The 26,254-nt window shown below is 42.7% G+C and overlaps 1 protein-coding gene across 3 annotated transcripts in view; it reads left to right on the top strand.

Moving 5' to 3' along the window:
- The first annotated feature begins 3,924 nt into the window (after positions 1–3,924).
- PRDM5 (PR/SET domain 5) overlaps positions 3,925–26,254 on the top strand; it is a 122,030-nt gene continuing 99,700 nt past the window's right edge. Inside the window, exons 1-2 of one of the 3 annotated variants that reach the window (XM_081075774.1) lie at positions 3,925–4,252; positions 19,543–19,626. In XM_081075774.1, the coding sequence (XP_080931900.1) occupies positions 4,160–4,252; positions 19,543–19,626 (177 nt within the window). In that variant the 5' untranslated portion in view covers positions 3,925–4,159. The remainder of the gene's footprint in view (positions 4,253–19,542; positions 19,627–26,254) is intronic. The other 2 variants (XM_081075775.1, XM_081075776.1) reach the window with 2 other exon arrangements.

The following is a 26,254-nucleotide window of genomic DNA, read 5'->3' as shown; positions in this document are numbered from 1 at the left end:
AGGTTTTAGTGGAGGAGTTAGAGGGGGACTGGGAGAGGAGATGAAAGAAGAGAGAGAGGGGGAGAGAGAACCGGACAGTTCCATGTGTCCTAGAGCCACTGCTGAGCCTCACGGGAAGTGTAACTGGAAAGGGAGCCAGTGTGAGCCGGCTGGGTCTAGAATCAAGGGACTGGAATCAGCCAGTCCTGGGTTTGAATTACCTCCACCCCTTCATGGATGTATGAAATCGCCTAAAATCAATCACCTCTCTGAGATTGTTTTCTCATGTATAAAATGGGGCTAAGAAAATGTACTTTGCAGAGCTGTTATGATAGAGCCATTTGGGTTTTAAGACAATGGATCTGAAGAACCCTGTCCAGTTTCTGGAACATACCAGGCTCAATAGACAGAAACTATTATGCTGATTGGTTTCTTCCCCTCACTGTCCTCCAGCTTCCTGTAACTCCATCCATATACTCCTTCATGAACAGAGCTGACTTTTGGGGTGAGATGACCATACTTTGGCTTTTCTTTCTGTAACATTACTCACTCTAGTCCCAACAACTTCTAGGTTTCTTCTAATTAAAGGATGTTATGATTCTTTTCTGGTTCTGCATACAAGTCTTTGGTCCTGTCACTTACGACCAAGACATTTAGGAAAAATGAATGTACATATTTTTTCAGGCTTCAGGGGCATGGTGCTATTGCTAGTGTGGAATCCATGCTAAGGAGAGATGGTTTCAGAGCCAGAATCCAACTCTGGATTTCATTTTCAAGGATTTCTGTCTCTCTCTCTTTTTTCTTTTTTTGAGCCACACCAAATAAAGCTTTATTCTCCTGTGTTCAGTAAACTTGGTTTTATATTCATTCACTACAAAATCCTTCTGACTCTCAGGAAACTAAAGACAAATAAGCCTCAGTGGTTTTTTTCTATTAGGCTTTTATCTTATCATGGCAATTGGAAAGAGTCATTAATAACCAAGACACAATCAAAAGAACTTGACAGTATGTGTGGCAAAATAATTAATTAATATAGAATTATAACTCAAGTCTTCCCTGTAATGAAAAAACAAGGCCTGCACCAGTACACGACTTTGAATTCAATAACTACAGTTTGCTTTAGGCATATTAAAAAAAAAAAAAAAAAAATTCCTCCCGAAGCAAATTTAAAAGGAGAAATGTGTTTGGAGTCATTTCTCTCGTGTCAGATAGTACAATATTTTCTAGAATAAGTAAATCAGGTGCATGGTAATACTTTATCAAAATATTGACATTAAAATATTACCAGGCCTTGTTGTTTGTCAGTATTTCGATTTTCTTACTTATTTTTTTAAGACTGGGTTTAAACTCTTCTTATCAAGCAGACTTTTAATTTCTCATTTTTCAGAGATAATATTGAAAGGTCACTTTGTAGCTTTTAAAGTTTTAAGAGATGACTCACGGCGCCATCACTGTCTTACAGGCTTCAAAATCCAGTTTCTGGTCACTATTGTGCATTTTGATTTGGCAAACATGTATCCGTGTTTTATGTGTTGTAACAGAGATTATTATTAAGAGCTCTTTATTGCTGGTTTCTATGTTTTAGGTAGTAGATCTTCAGAACACCCCATCAAATGGATAAAAAGAACATTGCATGCTTTAATGAAATATACTGTTTGCTTCATTAAAAAAAAAAAAATCTCTGATGGAGATTCATAAAAAAATCTGGAAAGTTTCTCTACTTATTACTTTCAGATTTGTCTTACAAACTTATTTTTTTTTTTACTCATTAGTAAAGATGCCTACATTCAGAAAGATGAGCATTCTCGAGCTGGCAGCGTTGTTCCCCAGAAACACTGCACACAACCAAATGCAAGGGTCAGCAGTGAAGAAGGACTCTGTCAGACTAAGACCAGGAAACATGTCTTTCGTTCTCTAGTGATCAAAAGCTGTGGACACTTCTGCTTCCAAAGAGACATGGCAGAGCACCTAACTTAGAAGCCAGTGAGGCTCAAGGGCCACATCTGAAAGACCGTGTGTGACAAAGGACTGAGTGCCCTGGGGAAACGCCACGGGTGGCCCTCTGGATTGTGGGCTGGTTGCAGCTGGGCCCAGTGGACCTGGTCTGACCTGGTGTTAGCACTGGTTTAAAGGACCCCAGGAAAAGCTACTTAATCCAGGTTGTTTGAGGCATAAGAAGTGTATTCTAGGCTCACCATCGACTGGTTTAAAAAAATCTCAGCTTAGCCTCAAAACTGACTTTTAATCAATAAATATTTATTGAACGCCTATTATGTGTTTTGAGGTCATCTAATTTCAAATTCTGCACCCCCCCCAACTTTGTTATTTTGTATTGATTCATTTCCCATGACAGAAAGCTGCATAATATCTTCAATGGTGAGTCAAAAGATACAAACTCAGAGAACCATTAGGCACTGCTCCTCTTACTCCTAGAGAAGCCTCTCTTCAATTTTTCAGAAAGTGGATCGTTTATTCTATTCTTTAATATCTCCAAGTATTGCTACTATATGATTTTCTTCACAGTGCTTTTTTAAAAAAGCCTTTTTCCAAACTTTGATAAAATTCTTCTACTTAGGAAATTAGGAACTGTTTGTGTTCCCCAGGCTTTTCTTAAATCCTGAAGAAACAAGGATCATTTCCATGGTGTGTTGTTAAAAATAAGAGGACAGGCCCCCAAATGGAGTCACTTATGTTAAGCCCCACAAATACAGACTACACTTAATTATGGTTCAGCTCTCCTAGAAATGGAATCTTAAACCAGTCAATCAGAAGTTGTCTGATCAGCCCTAGTTAGGTTGTCTGCCGAGAGACCCCTGCCACCCTCTAAAATAAAGATATGTTGCTGTATCCAACTAGCTTTGCTGCCTATTATAACTTGTTCTTGCTCCCTTCTTCTTATAAGTCTTTCATTTTGTTAAGTTCCTCTGGGCTACTTTCTATCTGCCAGATTGGATGCTGCCGGATTCATGGATCTGTTCGTAAAGCCAGTAAGATCTTTACAGTTTATCCTCTTGAGTTTTCTTAACAGCATGGTCTTCTATTTTGCCAAAATTATGATTTCCATGGTTTATAAGGAACATTACATGTTTATGGGAACATCAACGGTTTCGAAGAAAAGACCCCACATAAAAAATTATCAAGAATATCAAGAGAAAAGAATAGAAAGCTCCTGCCTCACACTGAAGGATGAAACAACCTTGTAAGTTCCTTCTGAGCACACTGCAATACCCACTCGCCCTGTTAAAAACACCGAACCAAGATCTGTGGCGTTATTTTACGGCCATGGTAGTGGGTCCTGTTTAGGGGTTCCCGCCTTGCACCCCACCTCCACTGCGGTATGTTTGAAAAGCTATGATGGATCTGGTGATTTTCAAGCAAGAGAGGACTAAGGAAGAGCCTATCTTGGGAAGTGTAGGAACTTCCCAGGGCTTGGTAGCACAAAAGAACTTTATTTAAATATTACCTAAGTAGTGACACATTTTGAATGAACTTGGACTAGTTGCACGGGGGTGTACACCCCTTCTCTGTCCATTAAACAACATACTTATTCGTCCCCTATGACTGCAAACCTCTCAAACAAGCATGACAAACACCAAGTTGCATAACTCAGATGTGACAAGGACCCTATTTCCTAGACCCCAGGGCTGCTGTCCCGAGGCCGGCACTTGCTAACGCTGTTTTGAAGGATGCCCCGAGTGCGTCCAGGCCCATTTCGATTTGCATCCCGAGTAAAACCCCAGTCTGGGGCCGGCAGCTCGGACGGGCAGGACCGCGTGTCGGCTCCAGCGGTTCAGGCCGACGGCCCCGGGGCGGGGGCGCTCGGCCGTCGGGCCTCGGGGTGCAGGCCGGGGTCAGCCTGCCCCGCGCCGCGCGCCCGGGCGCGGGTCCGAGCCGCCGCCGCGGGGCCAATCAGCGCGCGGCGTCCGGCGCCCGGCGCCCGCAGCCCGGCCCGCGGCCCGCGCCCCCGCGGGGGCAGCAATGGCAGAGGCGGCGCGGGGCCGCGCGGGAGCCGGGACGAGGAGGGGCTGAGCCGCGGGGGATCCGGAATCGGCGGGGTGGGGATTCTGGGAGGCGAGCTCCATTTCCTCCTTCCCCGCGGCCTCGCCCCGCCACCCGCACCCCGAGTTTCCACGTGCCGCCTCCCGGGGCGCTGAGCGAGGCGCGGCCGCCGCGCGGGAGAATGCTGGGCATGTACGTGCCGGACAGGTTCTCCCTGAAGTCGTCCCGGGTGCAGGACGGGATGGGGCTCTACACGGCCCGCAGAGTCGCAAAGGTGGGTGACCGCGCGGCCCGCGCCTCCCGGGCCGCCCCCCCCCGCGCCTCCCGGGCCGCCCCCCCCCCCCCCCCCGCAGGCCGGGCCCCGCGGAGCCGGTCCTGCGGGCGGCCTGCGCCTGCGGCCTCGGGCGGCGGCGCCACGTCAGGGCCGGCCCGGCCCGCGCTCGGCCCCGGCGGCCCGGCCCGCGGCCCTGGCGGGCTCTCTCCTCCCCCGGCAGGAAGTGGTCCTGACGCTCAGCCGCCTCTGCCCGGGGCGCGCGCGGGGGCGGCTCCGCGTGGGCCTGGCGCGCGGGGCGGGGGTCCCCAGCGGCGCGCACGCGGCCTCTCCGCCTTTGGGGAGGGTCACGGGGTGCCCGGGGCTCGGGGTGCCGCTCGGCACGTGCCCAGGAGGCCTTCCCCGCTGCGGCTCCCGGACGTGCCCACTGGATGATTTCTGAGCCTCCGAGCCTGTTTCTCCGCCGTGGGATTTGTCTCTGACTAGGTCTCTTTCCAGACATTTAGAGGCGAGCGGGCAGGACGAGCGCGTGGCCCGTGCAGACGGGACGCCTGGCGACGGGGCGTGCTGGAAGCAGAGGCCTAGGAGGGGAGAGGACGGAGATCCCAGACTCTGGGGTTTGATGAGAGTTGTCTACAGGCTTTTCTGGGGCATGTACGCGCTAGAACCAGGAAGGCAGGGGAGAAGTGCCCGGCTCACGCTTACTGAGCACACGTGTGCTTTGTGCCAGGGCGCACCTGCTGCTTCACCTACAGTAGTCACTTCGCCTGCACACCACTCCCGTAAGAGCACTGTTAGCCCTCGTGCACCACGCGAAGAAACCAGGACTGCGGACGTAGTGAGTCAGGCTTCAAACCCATGGCTTATGAGACCAAAGCACAAGTTCTTTCCAGATCATTCTCTGCCAGCTTCCCAGCACCACTCCCGACCCCCTTTAACAGATACCTTGAAAAATGGAGGTTTGGGCAAGAGCAGGCTTGTGCAGATACGGTGTGCTGTGAAGCGGGTCACAGGGTGTGCCAGGAGCTCCAGCATGCCTTTCGTCTCAGTAGAAATCTCCCCACCGGTCACCTAAGAGCAGGTGGACAAGCACCTCACAGGGCTGCTTGACAGCAGGACATGTAAGCAGCCCCCAGGGCAAAGTTGGGAAAACGAGCCTCTGTTTGCCTTTTCAAATGGGAGTTTGGAAGCATGCTCAGCGGAGCACCCCAGGAGTAAGCACCTTGTCTGAGTGAGAGGTGTACTGATGGATGCTTTTGCCAAACGGGTAAATGTTAAAATCAACATTCTTCCAACACAGAAGCTGAAATTCTGCTTTTAATTCTTTCTTACAAAGATAGGATAATTTCCAAGTGGATTTTTCTTGCAGGTCTCAGGCCTAAATGTAATCACTTAAAAATTAAAGAGTTCTTAAACATCACTTTGTTTAATGTTATTAATAGTAATACTCTAAAAGGTTGTAAAAATGTTAGAATTATTGCATAATTCTATTTTTGTCCTTATATTATTACTTTAAGTTTTTAGAAGCAGCTGGCCGAGGTACTTTCTTTTGATCCATCTATTAATTCCAACTTATTTTTCCAGGTGTTTGATTATTTGGAAATTTTTATTATTTTTGGGCATGGAATAAACAGCTTCCAAAATCATCACATATTACTGCATTTTACTATTGCAGCACAAAATAGACACTTATCTTTCCACAGCTCCTGTAACTTCACTATGTAAAACACATATAGGAATTTTTATCCAGATCACATCTCGAATGCTTCAGGTGAATATGCAGATGTTTGCAGTGAATCCAAATGTCATTCTATGAGTGACATAGTTTAGTTTTGATCACAAGATACTCTGTCATAAGGCCACAGATCATAGGCAGGTTCACGGATGCCAGCAATGACCCTGAAGGACTCTTCTGCTCCCTTGCCTCCCAGGGGTGGAGGACGAAACTGAAGCTGGAGTCAGGTTTTAGCGGAATGGCTGGCTGAGGCTGAGTGTCCAGGCATTCCCTACCTATTTGCGTCCAGTGTCTGGCAGCTGAGCTGTTCCTCCAGGTACCTTGTAGAAAGTAGGCCTAACGTTCTCGGACCTGTAAGTCCACGGGTCTGAGAAGAGAGTATTTCAGCAGTAAAATTAAGGACCTTACTTAAGATTTTTCATGTTCTCTATTCTAAACAGATTTTTGGAATATATCCCTTTAGAAATGACCGGTTGTCTCATACTTTTAAAACACATATGCTCATATAACGCTTCTGTTTTTTAAAAAAAAAAACGATAGCAATTCAAGCCATCTGTTGATGTCAAATTCAGAGACTCTAATCCAGGCCTGTACTGAGGTTGGGGATCTTGCTAGAGGCACCACCCCCACTACACTCAGCACATTGATTTGGGGTTCCCTTACCAACAGGATCCTGAATCCTTCTCTAGACCCACTCATGTATGTGCAGCGTCTCCTAGAGTGGGGTCCCTTGGGCAGAATCGCAGAAGTCTCGGGCTCCACTACAGTCCTACTAGGTTTTTCCTTGGCTGTTATCCTTTTTTACAGGTCTGTTGCCTCTCATTTGGGGGAGGGAGTAATAAAATCTACATAGTGACAAGAAGAAAAGGAAAGGGCTTCCTTTCCTTTTGTTGCCATTATGGAAATTAGAGGTTGGATGAGGAGTCATTTGGTAGCTATTTCTGAGTAAGCCATGAATTGTTCTTGGAAAGCCCTTGAGTAGAAAAAGGAGGCCTGTGTTCATTCACAATTATGCACATTGAAATTGCTAGTGATAAGAATAATACAATGGACACTTTTCATGCCATGTGCCAGGCAGGCCCTGTGCTTCGCACTACGAGCACAGTTTAATGCTTCAATAAAGATGTGGAATTCTACATTACAAAGTATTATGCAGATTAAAATGAATATTAGTTACTCAAAACTAATAAATTTAGCATAAGTACAATAGAAAGTACATTTTTTATATCATGACCATTTTTACCCCTGACTGGAGCTTATACAGTAGTTCCCATTATCCATGAGGGGGCAGGTTTCCAATACCCCCAATGGATGTCTGAAACCATGGATAGTACCAAACCCTATGTTCCGTTTTATCCTATACATACATATGATAAAGTTTAATTTATAAAGTAAGCAATTTCATGGATAGAAGATTCGTTCTTACCATAAGTAGATCTTAGGAACTTCAGATTTTTTTCTTTCCTTATTAGGTGGAGAACTTTCACCTTTTCACTTCAAGGAAGCACTTTCTGGCTTCTCTTCGGCGTATCCGTATCGCCAGCATCACTACTCTTGCACTTTGGGGCCATAATTAAGTAAAACAAGAGCGATTTGAACAGAAGCACTAGGGTGCTGCCGCAGTCGATCTGAGAACCCAGACGGCTACTAGGAGACTAACGGGCGGGAGCACACAGGCAGCCGCACAGCGTATGCAGCGTGGGGATACTTGGCAAAGGGGCGAGTCACATGTGGGCTGCATTTCACGCAAGATTTCATCACGCTCCTCAGAATGGCGCATAATTGAAAACGTACGAATTGTTTATGTTTGGAATTTTCCATTTCATGTTTTCGGACTATAGTTGACTGCGGGTAACTGAAACTGAGGAAAGTGAAACCCAGAATAAGCGGGGACAACTTATGATTAATCAGTGGGTGGTGGTGTTCGAGCTTGAACCCCCAAAGTGGAAAGGTAAACCATAAGTTTTCTTCAAGCTCCCAGATTCTGTGAGTTTATGGAAAGCGTCATGGTGGGAAATATGCTACTACTACCAGTCTTCCTTCCCTTGAGGTGTGTTGCAGGCTGTTTTCTTCCCTCTGACTTCCAGTCGTATGTGGCAGGCACTGTACTGGGCTCTGGGGATACACAGGTGAACAAAACGGACAACGTCTGTCCACAGGAGTTGGTTTTCCTATGCGAGGAGTGTGGGGACAGAGCCCCAGAGAGCAGTTTCCAGGCTCTTGGCCTCATGTGGAAAGGTGCTGGCTCGGGTATTAGATGGCCATCACTGTGATCAGATGGTTATCTGCTGTGGCTGGGTGGCCATCACCTGTTAACCAGTTAGCCATTGGCCACTGATATAACTGCCGTGGCTGAGTTAGCAAGTGCAGATTGCAGTTAGCAAGGGGTGGGTTGGTTGGTTGGTTGGTTGGTTGGTTGGTTGGTTGGTTGGCAGGCAGAGAAGCGCAGATGGCGGATTGTGGATCATGTGGCTCCTGCTTCCTGTGTCTCCAACCCAACCAACAGCGAGAATACAGTGGTATGACCCTATTTATGGCTCCGTGGGTGTTCCTTTTTGGCCTCACCATATCCTGTGTTCCTGTGCAGGGAACAGGACCAGAGACCCTGCATTACAGGGAGATACAAGGTACCCAAGTAAGAAAGGGAAGATTACCAGGATAATTTAAGCATATACATACATATATATTTGGATTGACTAAGCAATGGGATTGAAGAATTATAGCAATGTGTTGTGTGGTGAGGGAGACATAAAAGTGAATAGTTTCCGTGCAGTCTGACTAGTACTATGATAGACAACAACATGAGGTTGTGTGGGTATGTGAGAGAAGAGGGACCACAAGTGTTCGGAAGATGGAGAACCCCACCACCATTACAGTAAGTGATCAGAAATTGCTGGGGCTTCCCAGAAGGCCTTGCGGAGGAGTTGAATTTCATGGGGTCACATAATTATTAATACTGTCTTTATGACTGAGCACTTTTAACTTTACGCACAGTACTTTACTTTACTCTCCCATGAACCCTGTAAAGTAGTTCCTGCTGTCATACCCATTCTCAGTTGAGGAAATTGAGGCAGAGAGGTTGGCCAGCGTGACACATTAAGTATTATTGACCAGGTGACACAGGAAGAGTGGTGGGCCTGTGAGGCCTATTTCAGTGCGGCTGCCCAGACTCTGTGCTCTTAATTAGTTTGGGTGGAATTGAATGTTTTCTAGGTAGAATTGTTGGGAATGAAATGGAAGCAGTCCTTTGAGGCCTACGCCCTGTGCCAGACCTTATTTCAGACATGGGAGTTGTTTAAACATTTCCACTGAAGCACCAGCTTGTACCCTGGTACGGTCACACACAATCACACATTTTGAAGTGTGCGTTTTCTCTTCACTGTGCCCTTGTGTATGTTATTTTTATTGTACAAGGGTCTTCAAAGGTTTGTTATCCCCAATTTACAGATGATACACTCGCTCAATTATTTTTGTCAGCATTTTGCAGTGGTCTTTATGTTGACCTTTCCAATTTTTTTTCCTTTGCAATTCACTCTTCACTAGCTGGCGAAAACCTTATCTGATGGTCAGATATCTGGTTCTCTATATATCTAGAAGCCCTTTAACTTGCATACCCTTAGCATAGCTGAGCTGGGTTTGTATTTTTAAAAAGACTGAAAGGAAGGCTAAAGAAAAGCAAAAAAAAAAAAAAAAAAGAAATAACTAAATAATGAAATAAAATATGTCTCTCCCAGATTTCTGGTCCCCTGATTCCAGTAGAAGCAGCAATGGGCATTGCTGGGGCCCATGGGAACTTAAATGAATACAGTGAGGAGCCCCCTTAGGGCTGCTCTCTTCCTGGCTTCCTTCCCTTTCAACCCTGTGCTTTTCTGCCTGCGGAGCTCCCAGGTGACATCTGTGCCTGTGAACTCACGGGCATCTCCCACCGCACTTTGCCCTTCTCATGAACCAATGCAGGATCCTAGTTCTAACTTGCCAGGGACACTAGGATCTAATCCACAGCTGCTTTTCAGCTCAAACTTATTGACAGCACTGGGTATTAGTTTCCTGTTATTGCTGTAACAAATTATTACAAGTATAGCTAAAACAACACCAATTTATTATAGTATGGTTCCAGAGAATAGAAATCTAAAATGGGGTGCACAGGCTGGTTCCTTCTGGAGGCTCTAAAGAGAGCCAGTATCTGCCTTTCCCAGTTTCCTGGAGGCTGCCCGCATTCCTTTGCTCAGGGTCCTGTGTCATTCTGACCCCTGCGTTTGTCCTCACAGCTCCGTCTCTGGACCCTGGGATTCCTGTAGGCCCACCCCCGTAATCCAGTTCAGAATCCCTAATGTAATCACACTTGCCAAGTCCCTTTTATATTGTAAGGCAATATACTCACAGGATCTTGGAATTAGGATGTGAACACTTTGGGGCAGGGGGTGGGGCTCTGTTATCCATCCTACCAGGCTCCAAAGTATAATTCTTTCTGGCCTAGATCCTGGGACATTTTACAGTGACTAACTGAGCTGAGTCTTAGCCCACATACTGGTCCTGATAAAATGTACTTTCTGCAAACCTCACGATGATGAGTATCCTGCCTTGTTTTCAGTATTGCTTCTGGCCAAGGTCTACAGGTTTGGCATTAGGCATGCAGGAAAGCCTGGGTGGGTGTTTCTGTTACAAAGAGGAAGAGCAAGTATGTGAGAATCAGAACAGGCAGGAATAGGTTCTGATAGTGCCTCCCTGATAGTGCTTCAAGGACCTTCGGGAGTCATCGGATGTGCACATCCCCATTGTACAGATGAAGATACTGAAGTCCAGAGAAGCTCTGCAGGGGTCTTGCCACTCACAGCTGCCTCTCAGGCTCCTGTGCCTTTACAATACCTGCTTCCTCTCTTTCAAACCAAGGCAGACACCTTGATAAGGGATTGGTAGTAAACACATTTGGTGAGGTCAAATCTCAAGTAAAAATATGTGACATAAAGGTTTAAATCTGGGTTTGTGAAAATATAGTAAGCCAAAAAAAAGGGGGGGGCTGTAGGGGAGTTACATATAGGGTTAGAAAAACGTGGAAAAGAGGAAACTTAAAAAGTAAGTAAAAGCATAAAAGAAAAATCACATAATATGCATAAATGCTAACGCAGGAAGACTCGGTTTTGCAGAATAAGGTGTTTTGTTGGTCAGCTTAGAAGGTGACTCGTGAAGAAACAATGGATCTTTATGCGAGGGCTAAAATTCTGCCAGTGGATGTTTGCTTGAATTTCCTGGTGGCTGATAACTAATCTGGAAACTAACCAGAGGGAAAGTAATCACCCTTCAAGCCTGCCATGGTGCTAATCGTCTCTGTGTTCACACATTTGTACTCTATGGTGGGGACTCAATGCAGCTTTGTATATCCTGGTGGAATTATACATTTTTTTTCATGTATAACTAATCCACTTAAAATAATGGCCCCTCAGTAACTTCCTATTTTGTTTTTTTGTGATAATAACAGCTACAGTTAATTCTTTCAACAAATATTTATTGAGCACCTGTACTTGTTAGGCACTGGGCTTGCTGCTAGTGACAGAAAGCTGAGTGACAGATGACATTCACTGGATGTGTCACACAGTTTATATTTAAACCCTATAGCAAGCCTTCAAGCCATTATTCTTGTTTTATAGATGAGGGAACTAATTTTGAGGAACATTACATCAATAACTAGTGAATTAGAATCGGAATTCAGATCATTCCATATATCCTTTTCACTAAAAACACCAACACTTTTTTTCTCTGTGCTGATAACATGCGGTATCTATGCTCGTGTGCCACAAACACAGCCAGCCACTTACACACTTTAAAAAAACTATTTAATAAAAATGAAACAAGAATAAGCTCATTTCATCATTTAGCATTTCTCATTTAACAGTATCTGGAAATCCCTCCAAGTAATCTACGTTGGCTCTAATTTGTTATTTTTAATGACTGAACACATTCTGTGCTGTGGATGGGCATAATGTTCATTTATTCAGATCTTGCTTTACAGAAGTATTCAGTAAATCTTTATCACCAAGATCTGTGCTGGCCCTTTGGAATAAACTAGTGAACAAAATAGAAATTCTGGCATGTGTGGCACTTGCATTGTGGTGAGAGGAGACAGAAAATAAACAACGAACATATTATGTAGATTTAATACTGTTAAGATGTGGTAAGTGCTCTGGAAAAAAGGAGGAGTAGAGTTGGGTCCGGTTGCCTTGGCAGAGTGTGTGGGCGTGTGTGGGGCATGCTGTTATAATACGGTGGTCCAGTCCGACCTCACCAATGGGGGACTTAAAGGATGGGAGGAAAGTAGCCCGGTGTATTTCTAGGGCAAGAGCATTGTAGGCAGCAGCCCGAGCAAAGGTGCTAAGATGGGAGTTTGCCTGCCGCATTCCGGGACAAGGACTCAGCGAGGCTGGAATGGAGTGGACGAGGGGCCTGAGCCCAGGGGAGGACGTCAGAGAGTCAGTGAAGGGAGGGGTCCCAGGAGCAGAGCCTCATGTCTTAGGGCCTGTCAGGCCACTATGAAGACATCGGCTTTGCGTGGAGTGAAATGGGGAGCCACTGCATGCTTTGAGCAGGGCACTGACGTGCTCCGACTTGAGGTTACCAGGGGCACTCTGACTGCTGTGGAGAAGGCCACAGGGCAGTTGTGTACACTGGGAGACTTGTTGGGGTTCCACTGCAGTAACCCACCTGCGAGGTGATGGCTGCTCAGACCAAGATGGTGGCAGTGCTATTGACGTAGACTCAGTGAAGATGGTGGTGACGGCCTGTGCTGCTGAGTTACGGATGGGGACAGGAGAGGATCAAGGGTATTCCAAGGATTTCAGCTTGAGAAATAGGAAGGCTTACATTTTCCAGTTTATTACTCAACCCACCTGAGAGAGAGCCTCACGCCAGTTCTGTGCCAGAACTTACGGCTTCACCTACACCCAGTTGCCCGTGCGTGATAGTAGCAGTTGTTTTGCTCGAGACAAGCAGGTAGCTTAGGGTTGAGGGTAAGGGAAGAGATGCTTCATGCAGGTCACCATAGACCCGGGATGTCTTCTTCCTCACAACTCTCCTGAATTTCCCATTTCATGAAGGATAAGGCTGTTGTATCTTGGGCACTTGTGCAGTTCTTTTTCCCTGATCTCCGTTGGATCAGCTGAGAGTCATTGAGACAACTGCAGTAATCTAAACCCTGGGGATTTTCTTCTCCCTGCAACAAGCAGTTGGCAGGTGGGCATTTGCTGCCGATTAATCAGTTCGGTGGCTCAAAATGTAAGGGTGAAAGTCTTTGTAATTCCCTTGGCCTCAAGATGGCTGCAGTAGCCCCGGTTCTCATGGTCTTATTCCAGGGGAAGAGAAAGAGGAAGTAACCAAGGCATTGGGGTGTGCCCGCCAGCTGACTTCGCTCTCATTTAAGAGCTTTTGTGGTAGGTCCATAGTACAATGATTTCTGCTTGAGGTTGTTAGCTCACCTCCCTATTTTAATGGAATGCTAGTAAATGGAGGTTTTCTACTCGGATACATTAGTACCCTCCACAAGGTCGGTGTTCTAGTACTAAGGAGAATGGACAGGGAGGCACCCTGTCTGTCTCTGCTGGGCAGCCACTGTAGAGAAAGAAGATTGAATACGTTTCAGAATTGCACTTTTTAGAAATGTTCTTTGTTGAAGCCCTAATTGTATTGCAAGAGCACAGTAGTTTAACACTGAAACATAATTATGTTCCAAGTGGGGATTGTAGATTCCTTCTGTGAAAAGTCATCATTATTTCACATATAAATGATTCGATTGCAGATGGATTCACTTTAATATAATTTATTTCATCTCTATGCATGTATTTTTTTATTAGTTGAACCATTTCAAAGTAAATTACAGACTTTATGACAATTCATTTCTCAATATTTCAGCATCAGGACGTACTCCTAAATAGCCATAACATCATTTTAATGTCCAACAAAAATGACAGTAATTTCTTAATGGCTTCTAATACAGCCTGTATTCAGGTTACTCTAGTTGCCTCCAAAATGTTTTTATAGCTGTTTTATTTTTGAACCAGGACCCAAGCAAGGATTGCCTATTGCATTCGGTTATGTCTACTAAATCTCTTAACAGTGTCCCTCTTTCCAACCTCCTTTAGTAACACTGACTTTTCTACTTTCTGAAGAGATCAGGCCAGTCATTTGTAGAGTGTCTCACAAGCAGATTGCTTTCCCAGGGTTTTATTTCATGTGTTTCTCTTCTCTATTTCTTCTAATCTGGAAGTTAGATATACATGATGTTACTTTTTAAAATTTGTTTTACACACTGGCATTGTGTGTTAAACGCTTCTCCTATCTTCAGAAAACTTTCTACATTGCAATACACAGTGCAGTTTTAGCAGCGGGAGCAGGAAGCAAACGCCTTTTTCTCCTATGTGTTTTGTCCACATGCTCTTCCCAGCAGCACCGATACTTCAGGTGCCAGGTAAGACAGGACAAGCCTGGGAAGCCATCTGCTCATGCTCGCTGGCCCTTCTGTCTTTGGCAGGACCTGGAGAGCTCTACAAACAGTCCTCTCACGTTCCTGTGGCAGACACTGGGGCCCGAAGGGCTAGAAAGGTTTACTTCCTACCGCCTTATAGCAGGGAGTACATCCTCTCTGATCCTCTCACTGTCAGTGATGCCAGCACTCGATTTAGGTCATTTCCCCATTGTAAGGGTGTTGATACTGTATGAATATCTATGTGACTGCCAACCTCTTGCCTGATGGTTGTAGCAGCCATTGATGATTCCTTGTCTGAATCAGTTATATTATTAGGGATTTCAAAATGGGGATTTGTCAGATATCCCTCCTTTATTTCTAAGCTAGCATCCCTCTGTAAAGAAGAGCTTTCCTTCATTGTTTGCAGCTATCTGGTTATCTTGAACTAGGGTTATTATGGAAAAGGTAGAACAAAGTCTTAGTTCTTTCTCTTTACTAACTTTAGTAAATTGTGATCCTCTAATGATGGCAAATGAGGATTTTTTAAAAACAAAATTTTCTTCTTTCTATCGTTTTGGACTTCAGAATTTGTTAATATGTTTCAATCAGTTACCCTCTTACTCTCTTTGATTCTCAAATTGTTCTAAATTTGGCTTGTGGGAGCTCTTTCTAACAGAATTTAAGAGCTAGGAGAAGTCATAGGAGTCAACTACTCCAAATCCCTACATTTTATAGATAAGGAAAATGAAGTTCAGAAGTTAGTGACATCCATATATGTCACAGGTAATGAATGGCAGAGCAAGGATTAGGAACCATATCCCTTGAGGCCTCAGCTGGTGCTTTCTCCATTCTTCTAAGAGGGATATCTGCAGGAAATCTTGCTTTTGACTTCTCACTAATAAGCAAAATAAGAGAAAATGGCCCACATGTTTGCAATCATACATTTTTTTTTGTTTATTAACAGTTATTGTCTAGCCCAGTGGGTGGCAAATTGAATGGATTAATTTATCTGCTTTGTTCAGAAAGAGCAAAGAAACACCACGGTAGGCTGGGTGCTGGGCCAGCCTGAGAGGTGAGTTTGACTTGCATAATTTGGTGTCTGCAGATAGAATTTGTCTTGCAGTCCCATTATATTTGACCTGTACAGAATTTTGAAATCTTGGAATTCATTGCCAATATAGAAAAGTAGTGATTTCACACACAAATCTGATTCGTCAGCCTCTCTAAAATATTTGCAGCTATCTGGCAACATTGGGCTCCCACTGTGACACGGCAGCTCTCAACTGGAGGGGAGACACAGGGCATGCCCGCCCTGCTGGCTCCCGACCACTCCCTGACGTGTCCTTTACAGAGTTGTTGTTGGGTGTCTGTTGTTCTGCTGCTTCCTGCCTAACCTTGTCAGCATTGGAGATCATGGCCGTTGAGATAGTTAGAAGCCAAGAAATCTAGGAAGGATCTTGCCAAGAAAGCATAACCTGAAGGTAATACCAGTAACTCAGGCACACGTGAAAAGCAAGAAAATGGTGGACCCGGCAGTCTTCCTGCCGCTGGAAGGAGATCTTCAGCAGCTTAATCACGGAAAGTAAAACCAGTGATGACAGGAAGCCAGCTGGAAAATGTTCAGATTTTCAAGAAGGTAGTTTGAGATATCGGTTTCCTTCCTCTCATTAATTATGAACCTCACCTTAGGTGTTTAAAATGCTGAGGCGTGTGAATATATAATTTATATTATAATGAATCATATGAAAAATTTTCATTTTTGTAGATTGAAAATAGTCAAACATCGACAATTTCATATGGTTCAACTAAAAGAAAAAAAAATATATAGTATGTACCCCAAAACTTCCTTTCATACGTATGTTACCCGAACATGTTTGAAGCCCACTAAGGTAGAAGAGGCTTATTCTCAGGTTAGAACTTACATAGGAAGTTGTTAGTGAACAGAGCAGTGTATATAATGCAATTATAATTGTAAGGAAGTGCTGTTTGGATACCGTGTTTCCCCGAAAATAAGACCTAGCCAGACAATCAGCTCTAATGCATCTTTTGGAGCAAAAATTAATATAAGACTCGGTATTATATTATATTATATTATCATATTATATTATAAAGACCCAGTCTTATGTTATAGTAAAATAACACCAGGTCTTATATTAATTTTTGCTCCAAAAGACGCATTAGAGCTGATTGTCTGGCTAGGTCTTATTATCGGGGAAACAGGGTAGTAGAAACCACAGTGAACAGTTGGAGGAGGGGGTGGGTAGCAGGTGCTGGGGTCCTTAGGGGAAGCCCCAGAGAGAGAGTGGGTCTAGTAAGTTTAAAATCTTCATCTAAAGCCAAATATAAATTGTTTTAATTCTCTGCAATGTTTCTTACCACAATACTATGGATAATTAAGAGTTGGCTATTCACATTTTTGTAATCTTGCAGCCACAGAAAGTAATTTATTTGATCAAATTATTCTAATACACCCACAGGTGTGCTTTGAAGGCAATCTTATCAAATCCAGAGAGCTAACTATTCAAATTTGCCTCCTCTATGTATGGTTTTATGTTGGTGTTTTTCAAACTGTAGATGGCAACCCATTGGTGAGTTGTGAAGTTAAGTTATTGAGTCAAAACTAGTATTTTTAAATAAGTGATTAAAATAGAGTAGAAAATATGGGAGTTTGTAGTACAGAATAAGGGTAGTATTGTTTTGAGAAGTTTATAGTTTTATATGTGTGGGTTTCTGTGCAATATGTGAATTTGCCAGGCTAAGATGCAAAATGTAGAGCTTACTCGGGATTGAGGAAAAATTGAAAGCTGTATTTCTTATAGTTTGGTAGTTAGCGTTTATGATAGAGTAATCGTTCACTGTGAATAGCAAAGCTCTAAAAGTCAGAGTCCTGACTCTTACCTTGAATAGTCACAGCTATAAGTCCTTTCATAATTGATCTCCGGCCTGCACGCAAGCAGGGGTTTTTACTGATAACAGTGCGTTTATTTGGGTTTCCAGCCCTTCCTCTTCAGTCCTTTGAACACTGCCGAATTGATTGATTTAGTTTTTCCCTCCCATTTTGTACTGACCAGCATGTGTAGACCAGTTGTATTGGAAAGTGTGTACTCAGATTATTACCTTCTGCAATAGTTGATAAAGGCTAAAACATGACCAAGTGGAGTAAAAAGTTGAACTGCATGTTTTAATACCAAATCCTCAAATTGATTACTAAAAACACACCTATTTGCTGGTCTGTCTTCCAGAGAGGCTTTAACATCAGTGTCTTTATTCCGTCCGGCAGTCAATGTGCTGCTTGACCTGTGAGACTCCTAAGTGTTGTCAACAGAAATGAGAGGACAGGCATGTGCCTTCCTGGCGCTGGGTCGTGTGGTCATTTGTCAGGGTTCTGCGCCGTGGCCTGGGGAAAGGGACGGTGCCTGAGCTCCCCACTCAGAATAAACCACCGGTTCCCAGTCCTTTCTCTGACCTTTGCTGGTGACGGGCCTTAATCCAGCAAGTGATTTAAACTCTTGGAGTCCCAGTTTCCTTCATTGTTAAATGGGGACATTCTCACATAGGATTATGTGAAGTGTGGCACATAGTAGTTCAGTAAATATTCATTTCCCTCCCTCTTCTTTCAGTCCTTACACAGCTTTTCTGAACTGCCATTCAATACTGGTGAAGTCCCATGTTGTGGTTAGAAATGGTTCCCTCTGGGGCTGTGGTGTCTGCCCGAGGACTGATGCTGAGTGGCAGTGTCAGCATGACGTGGCTGCTGACCCTGGGCGGGATCTAGAAGCAGATCCCACTAGGGATCTAGTGCCTTCCAACTTCTCTGAAATCTGCTCTCTAAACTTAGTTCTTATAAATAGCAGTCTCCCCGTTTCTGTGGTGTGATTGTCCTGGGTTATGAGGGGTCTAGTCTTGACTTGAGGAATCTCGGTGGCATTTCCTGCCCCTAAGTTACCGTTAAAGACTAGGTCTTCTGGCTCCGCCATTATTTGTGTCTTCCCAGGAAAATGAGGAGTTGGGTTAGCTGGTCGTCATTCCTTTAAGCTTTAACATGATACTGGTCCCAGAAGCTGGGTTTTCTGTTGTTCATTAAGTAATTCATATTCCTTGAAACGTTGCTTTGTTGGTTGCCCCCCCCCCCGCCCTCTACAATGTTTATCAAAAGTTCCCTTGGAGATTTTGGTGGCCTTTTCTTTGTCCACCTCCTCCTGAAGGGGAGGTTCTACTAATGACCGGTCACAGACGGGTTGGCAGGGCACCCACCAAGGCTCTGTTCCTCTCTGCACACATTTCTACAGCACACCTGGCTGGACAGGCTGGACCCCATCCCCCTGTCTCTCCAGGCCTTGCTTTGGTTGCCTTGTTGAGGAAGGAGAGTTGCTTCCTAGTTTAACCTGCCTCACAAGTTCCAGCAGGGCCAACTGCCAGGGACACCCATGCCTGGGACATCTCACCTGGGAGCTCATCAAAAATGCAATTCCCCATGTCCCCCCGGCCAAAGATTCTGATTTTAATAAGCCCAGGATCTTGAATTTGAATTTCTCATGCCAGGGGCTACAAAGCGAACACTTGGAGAAATGCTGGTTTCCAGAGAGCCCTTTTGGCCGTTAGAAAGATTGGCAGGAGAATTTAAACCGTATTTATGAACAGTCTTCCTATAAGAATGGCAAGCCCACTTCTTTCTTGTTCATAATTGGGATGAATTTATGATTCTTATGGAAACCAGGTGATTTTCAGCCTGGTGGGCTTGTCTCTCAAGTCAGACAAAACTCAATGCTTGGCATTTTAGGACCGCTTGCCAGAGGCAGCAGTGGATTGAAACATGTGAGTTCAATGTCATGATAAGTATAAGAGCCTTATCAGAATTTGAATGTTAAGCCATTTAACCCTTTTGTCCTGGCTCTAGTATTGTGGATTCAGGCTCTTAGGCTAAAAGCAGATTAAGTTGTACTTTAAATATCTAAATATGCTGTGTGGCATAAATTTGTTAAAACGTGTCTCAGTCGATGGACATGAAGAGATAGAGAAAAAAATTTTCCAGAAAAGATATAATAGTTTATTTTAGTAACTTGATTGTTGTACTAATCCTTTTTCAATGTAATCATCACTACTCAGGGTGAAAAGTTTGGACCCTTTGCTGGAGAGAAGAGGATGCCTGAAGACTTGGATGAAAATATGGATTACAGGTTGATGTGGGAGGTGAGGATGTGATGGCTATTTTAAGTGTTTAAAACATGTGTCCTTTATACTATTTAATGCATTTGCAAGGTTAAGTTACTAAATAATTAATTCCAGTTGACTGTTGGTGGAAGGTGTTGTCACAAGGATAGACAAATAGACATTGTTTTTGACAAAGATGTCGTTCATACGAGGGTGGGGAAAAGATGGCATTTTCAATAATGGTTTTGGGTAAAAATGATATCCTCATGAAAAAAGTATTTTGACCTCTAACTCACATCCTATATAAAAACTAACTGTAAAGCACTGTAAACATAAATCTGTCAGGGAAACACAATAAACCTTCAGAAGAAAATGTAGGAGAATACCTTCATGATCTTAGGGTAGGTAGAGTTTCTTAAATAATAAGCAATAAACACTGTAAAGGGAAAAATGGTAAATTGGAGAACAGTAAAATGAAAAACTGTTCGTCAGAAGATACCATAAAGAGAATGAAAAGCAAATAACAGAGGCGGAGGAGATATTGGTAATGCATTTGTCTTAAAAAGGACTTGTATCTAAAATATATTAAGAACTATAAATTGATAAAAGAAAATGAAGAAAAATGGGCAAAACACTTGAACAGGTACATCACACAGAAGATATCCAAATGGCCAATAAACATGAAAGATATGCAAACTAGCGGCCGAAGTCATTGAAGGGGATTTTTAAAGATTTTTATTAAAATATAGCTAACACATAGTATTATATCACTTTCAGGGGTACATCGTAGTTATTCAACGTTTATATACATAACGAAGGGATCACCATGATACATCCAGCAACCATCTGACACTGTACCATGCTATCACAGTATTGTTGACTGTATTCCGTGTGCTGGACATTATATCCCCGTGACTTACTTGGTTTATACCTAGAAGTTTGAACCTTTTATTCCACTTCACCCTCTTTCTTCCCTTTTTAAATTACAGCTGGCTTTCAATCTTATGTGATGGTGTAAAGCATAGTGGTGGTTAGACATTTATATAATTTAATAAGTAATCCCCCTGACTAGTCTAGTACCTACCTGGGACCATATATAGTTATTACCATATTATCGATTATATTCCCTATGCTGCACTTTATATCCCCTTCACTATTTTGTAACTACCAGTTTGCACTTCCTATTCCCTTCACTTTTTCACCCTGTCCCTCCACCCCCTCCCATCTATCACCCTGATAAATCTAGTACCCATCTGACACCATACATAGTTATTACAATATTGAGTATATTCCTTATGGTAGACCCTACATCCTCATGATTACTTCGTAACAACCAATTTGTACTTCTTAATCCTTCCCCTTTTTCACTCACCCCCAAACCCCCTCCCATCGGGCAAGCATCAAAATGTTCTCTGTATCTATGAGTTTGTTTCTGTTTTGTTTCTTTGTTTATTTTGTTCTTTTAGAGTCCACATATAAGTGAAATCACTTTCATCTGTCTTTCTCTGTCAGACACAATCCACTCAGCACAATACCCTCCAGGTCCATCCATGCTGCTGCGGAGAGCAAGAGCCCATTTGCTTCATGGGTTGGCAATATTCCATTGTATATATGAGGAGTGTTCACAAAATATGGTGAATGTTTAAATAAAAAAATGTATTACAGTAAAAGACACATTACCATTAATCCCCTTCAAAATACTCTTACTTCGAGCACGCTTTACCCATCATTCTTGCCACTTTCTGAAGCAGTTCTGGAAGTCCTGTTTTGTGAATGTCTTTACTTCATCCTCCATCATGACAACAATCCATGTCACACATCACTTCTGGTATATGGCAATTTCTGTCAAATTAAAACATGGTGGTGTGTCCTCATCCACCTTATTCACCACATCTGGCATCGTGCGACTTCTGGCTCTTCCCCAAAGTCAAAATGACCATGAAAGGAAAACGTTTTGAATCGATTCAGGACACCGAGGCAGCCACGACAGCACAAGTAGAGACACTCACGAAAGAGGACTTCCAGAACTGCTTCAGAAAGTGGCAAGGATGATGGGATAGGTGTGTTCGAAGCGAGGGGGAGTATTTTGAGGGGGATTGATGGCAATGTGTCTTTTACTGTAATCATTTTTTTAAATGTAAACATTCATCATAGTCTTTGATGATACCTCGTAGGTACTGTCCACTCTTTATCCATTCATCCATCAATGGACACCCAGGCTGCCTCCACATCGTGGCCCTTGTATGCAATGCAGCAGTGTACACATGGATGCAGACATCTCCTCCAAGTACCATTTTGGGTTTCTTTGGATCCATACCCAGTAGTGGGCTGAGGGAGGCAGGAGTCTGTTCTGTGGTTGAGGGATGATTTGATGGTGGCTGGACTGGGGTCTGAGCTGTGGGGTTGGTGAGAAGTGGCTTCTGGCTCTGTGTTGTTGGAGGTGACTCACAACAGTGGGGCCTACTGATGGATCGTGTGTTGAAAGAGACAAGTCCAGAATAACTTTGAAATGTTTGGCCTGAGCCACACGGGTAAAAAATGGTGACATTTCTGAGATAAAGCAGTTAGAGTGAAGGGGGTGGGAGGGTGGAGTGGACTACTCCACGTAAACTTTGGAAGACAAGGCATTGTCATACTAATTTTCACTTCTCAGGTCTTAGGACCGTAGAGTTGTATAAAAGTACAAGCCATCACATAGTCAATATTTAATAATGCGTGCATACTCTTTCTCTCTCTCTCTATATATATATATATAATGAATAAATATATAAGCTATTACCACTGGCATTCTTAGAAAATATGAAATTTAAAGGTTTTAAAAAAAAAGAAACAACTCGATTCCCTTCGTCTTTCACTACCTTGGGTTTTACTGCTTTGTAGACGGTTTTCTTTTCTTTGTGGTAATTTGACTGAAATATGGTTTTTAGAGAAGCTGATTGATTGGGTATTAAACTAGACATTTTGTTTAGATGTTTTTCTCTCTCTTTGCAGTTATTTTGTGATTACAGTTGCTCTGCTGTTTGGGAACTTGATTCAGCACTAGGTTTCCAATGTGTTTTAGTTTTTGGAAAAAATGTTTTCAATTGTTTAAAACCTTTTATTTTCCTTGATTGTTTATGGAAGTTCTTTTAGGTGTTTGGAACAAAGAAGTCTCTTTATGAAATGTTTTTCTTTTTGCAGATGATAACGTTTTGTTTTAGGTTCCAAATGGAACCACTTAGAGTAGGCAGACATTAGTGGAAAAATACCACCTAGGAAGCCTGGTAGAAGGCTGGCATCCTAAAACAGACGTCATGGTCCATTCCTCCTGAAACTAGTCCTCTGGCTGGGGATGAACCAAAGCGATTGAAGGCTACTTGTGTCCTGCAAGTTGTACGTTGGTTTTGTGGTTGTCTTCTGTCTGCTTTTTACAAAAAGGCTCCTACCTGAGTATGTCAGCCAACTTCTGGCCATTCAAATAAAACAGAAAACAAAAACAAAAAAACCCCACAATATCTGCATTATTGGAGTACTTTCACCATATTTGTGGTTCTGATCACAACTTACAATGCTGAAGGAATTTCATCAACTAGATGCATTTGGCTGCAAACAACAGCAAATTCCCCTCATTTATAGAATGAGGAGGACATTATGTCAAATAAGAGGAAATCCAATAGTCTAGCAGGCTTCAGGGATGGATTAATTCATGTTCCTATGTTTCTTCCACGTCTCCACTTTGCCGACCTTGGTGTGGCTTAATCCTCAAGCTGGTGGCAGGTACCGTCAGGCAGGGTTTAGACAAGGGCCCTAAGGGGCGCGGGCACCTTTTCAAGAGCCCTCTTCTTCTAGCAGATCTCCTCTAGTATGTCCCATAGTCACTGTTGAACCAGCAGACAGTGAGGTTGCCCTTATTGAGTCACGTATCATCTGGAGCTGGGGGAGGTCCACTGTTTAGGGGAAGGTGGCCATCAGAACAAATGTAGCATTTTTGAGGCAGGAGGATGGGCAGGTGTAGACTCAGGGGCAGTGTTCTGATGAGAATGACCACAGTTGTTATTTGTTCATTCACGAACTATGTCTTGAATGCCTGCTCTGACCCAGATAACATTAGATGCTGGGTTTCCCTAGAGAGTAAAAGCGTAACATCTGGAAAGGAATCCAGTATTTGTATCTTTCGTTATTTCCATGTTCTCCAAATATTTTAATTGGAAAGCATAGAAAGCACATTTAGTGAAAGTCTTTTTGGTTATTAGAACTCTTAAAAGAACAGTGCTTCTAGCGATTCTTTCTAGAAGTTGGGGTATTTCAAGGAGAGAGAAAATATAAGTGAAGGGAGCTGTTATGTTTTCAAAACATTTATTTTGCATTACACAAGTCACATATGCCTGTGTGAGGTAAAAAAATAGAGCAATAGACATAATGGCAATTGCATTTTCTGCAACTGAGTAAAATAAAAGAGCTATTTTAATTAAAAAATAAAGGTAATAAAGATTTCAGCAAATTCAGAGGGAATTTGATAGCAAGTTTCCTCTCAATATTCAAGAAGAATCTATAAAATTGGACAAGAAATCAGAATGAAATATACAATAAAAATTTTATATATGATTTCAACAGAATCTGCTATACACATTTGTATGCAGGTTTTTGTGTGAAGATAAATTTCAACTCTTGAGTAAACACAAGTAGTATGATTCCTGGATCGTATGAGAAAAGTACGTTTAGTTTGGTTAAAAACTGCCATATGGCTGCACTATTTGCATTCCCACCAGCCATGAATGAGAGTTCCTGTGGCTCCACGTCTTCCCATTTTATGCTGTCAGTGTTTCGGATTGGGGCCATTCTAGTAGGTGTGGTGGTATCTCATTGTTGTTTTTATTTGCAATTCCCTGATGAAATGTGATGTTGAACATTATTTCATATGCTAATTTGCAGTTTTTATGTCTCAGTTAAGATGTCTATTGAATCTTTTGCACAGTTTGTTTTCTTACTGTTGAATTTTAAGAATTCTTTGTTTCCCTTAGATACTAGCAAAGATTTTTCTCCCAGTCCGTGGTGTCTCTTTCCATTCTTTTTACAGTGTCTTTTGCAGAGCAGAAGTTTTTAATTTTAATGAAGTCTAAATTATCATTTTTTGTGCATGTATCAGTGCTTTTGGTATTGTAGCTAAAAAAGCCATCATCAAACCCCAGATCAACTAGGTTTTCTCCTATATCTTGTAGGAGCTTTATAGTTTCATGTTTTAAATTTAGGTCTGTCTTAATTTTGAAAAGTTAATATTTTGAAAGGTATAGAGTCTATGTGTAGTTTATTTTTTAATATGTATATGCGTAGTGGTTCAGCACCATTTGTTGAAAAGACTCTCCTTTTTCCTTTAAATGACTGTTGCTCCTTTTGTTAATCAGCTTATTTTTTAATGAAAATTCTTAGGGATTGCTTTTTAATCAAGAGATAACTTTAGTGAGTTTGTTTCTTAGGAAGTCAGAGGTACAATAAACCACAGAGATAAAGGTGTACAGAAGCTAACTGCTCAAAAATGGTATTGTTCTCCCTGGACTGTCTAGTTATCATTATGGACACATAAATGTTTACTTATTAGAGATGCCAGTGTAACTGATTGACTTCAGTGACATCCAAGCTGAAAATGAGATTGCCCGTTTTTTTGTTTGTTTGTTTGTTTTTCTTTAATAATCAAAAACTAGTTCCTTATTTTATTTTTCTTTTGTCTTTGTCATGTGGTCAGAGATTCTTACATACCCCATTTTATGATTTTTCTGGGAGGTAAACATGAAATTGGTCTAAAGATAAGGTCACTTTGATTGAAATCATCCTTCAAACAACCTGGAGTTAAACATTGGTACCAGGAATGGAAAAGCAACTGAATTTTTAAACTGGAAAGTTATCTCAGGGACGGAATGTGGTGATCATAGGAGCTGACCACGCAGATGAGCGCCAGGCTAAACAAATGTACCTGGATTATTTCACTGGCAATTCTAACTTGTATGATGTGGTACATGAAAGTGGCCACGGTCAGAAATAGGGGTGTTTGAGGAGGACGCTATTTGCTGCTTGTAAAGGTCACTTGTATTTCAGGAACAAAGTCTTCTATTTATTCGGTGCCATAAAAATATAGCTGAGCTCACCTCATGCTCTCTTAAGCTTGTGATTCTGAACTCTGACTTGTTGAACCTATCTCATCTCAGAGTTAGCACAGAGGAGTCATTTTCAGCAAGCAAGTCTTTATATTTCTTGTGGAAAAAAGGTATTTTCCATTTATAATAAATTATACATGTTGTTGCTCAGATGAGGTTTTCCCGGATAGGTCTCGATGACCCAGCTATGTTGAGTTTTGCAAGAGAATGTCCTATAAGTGTTTGTTGCTCCCACATGTCTTTGTAAATTTCTGTCAGTATTATGCTACAGTTGCGTAAAGCTGCATACACCCTAGTTCCTGTAGCAATAGAGAATGAGGGTGGTTTTTATTTTTCTGAAATTTTGCGTGCATTCCTTCATGTTCTGGGGATTCCAGAGACTTGCAGTTAATAGAATGCTTGGATTTTTCATCAACTGGATCTCTAATAAATCAAGCTTATAAAATTTTAATTTTATCCTGGAATATAACCAGACTTGGAATTTATTTCATGGCCTTCAGTGTTTTCAACTGTTTACTTTGTGAGGTCTTTATGTTTTT

The sequence above is a fragment of the Rhinolophus hipposideros genome (assembly GCF_964194185.1).
Source record: "Rhinolophus hipposideros genome assembly, chromosome: 16".
NCBI classification, from domain to species: Eukaryota; Metazoa; Chordata; class Mammalia; order Chiroptera; family Rhinolophidae; genus Rhinolophus; species Rhinolophus hipposideros.
Note: the sequence above shows the minus strand (reverse complement) of the source record. Positions and strands in the feature narration are given on the sequence as shown.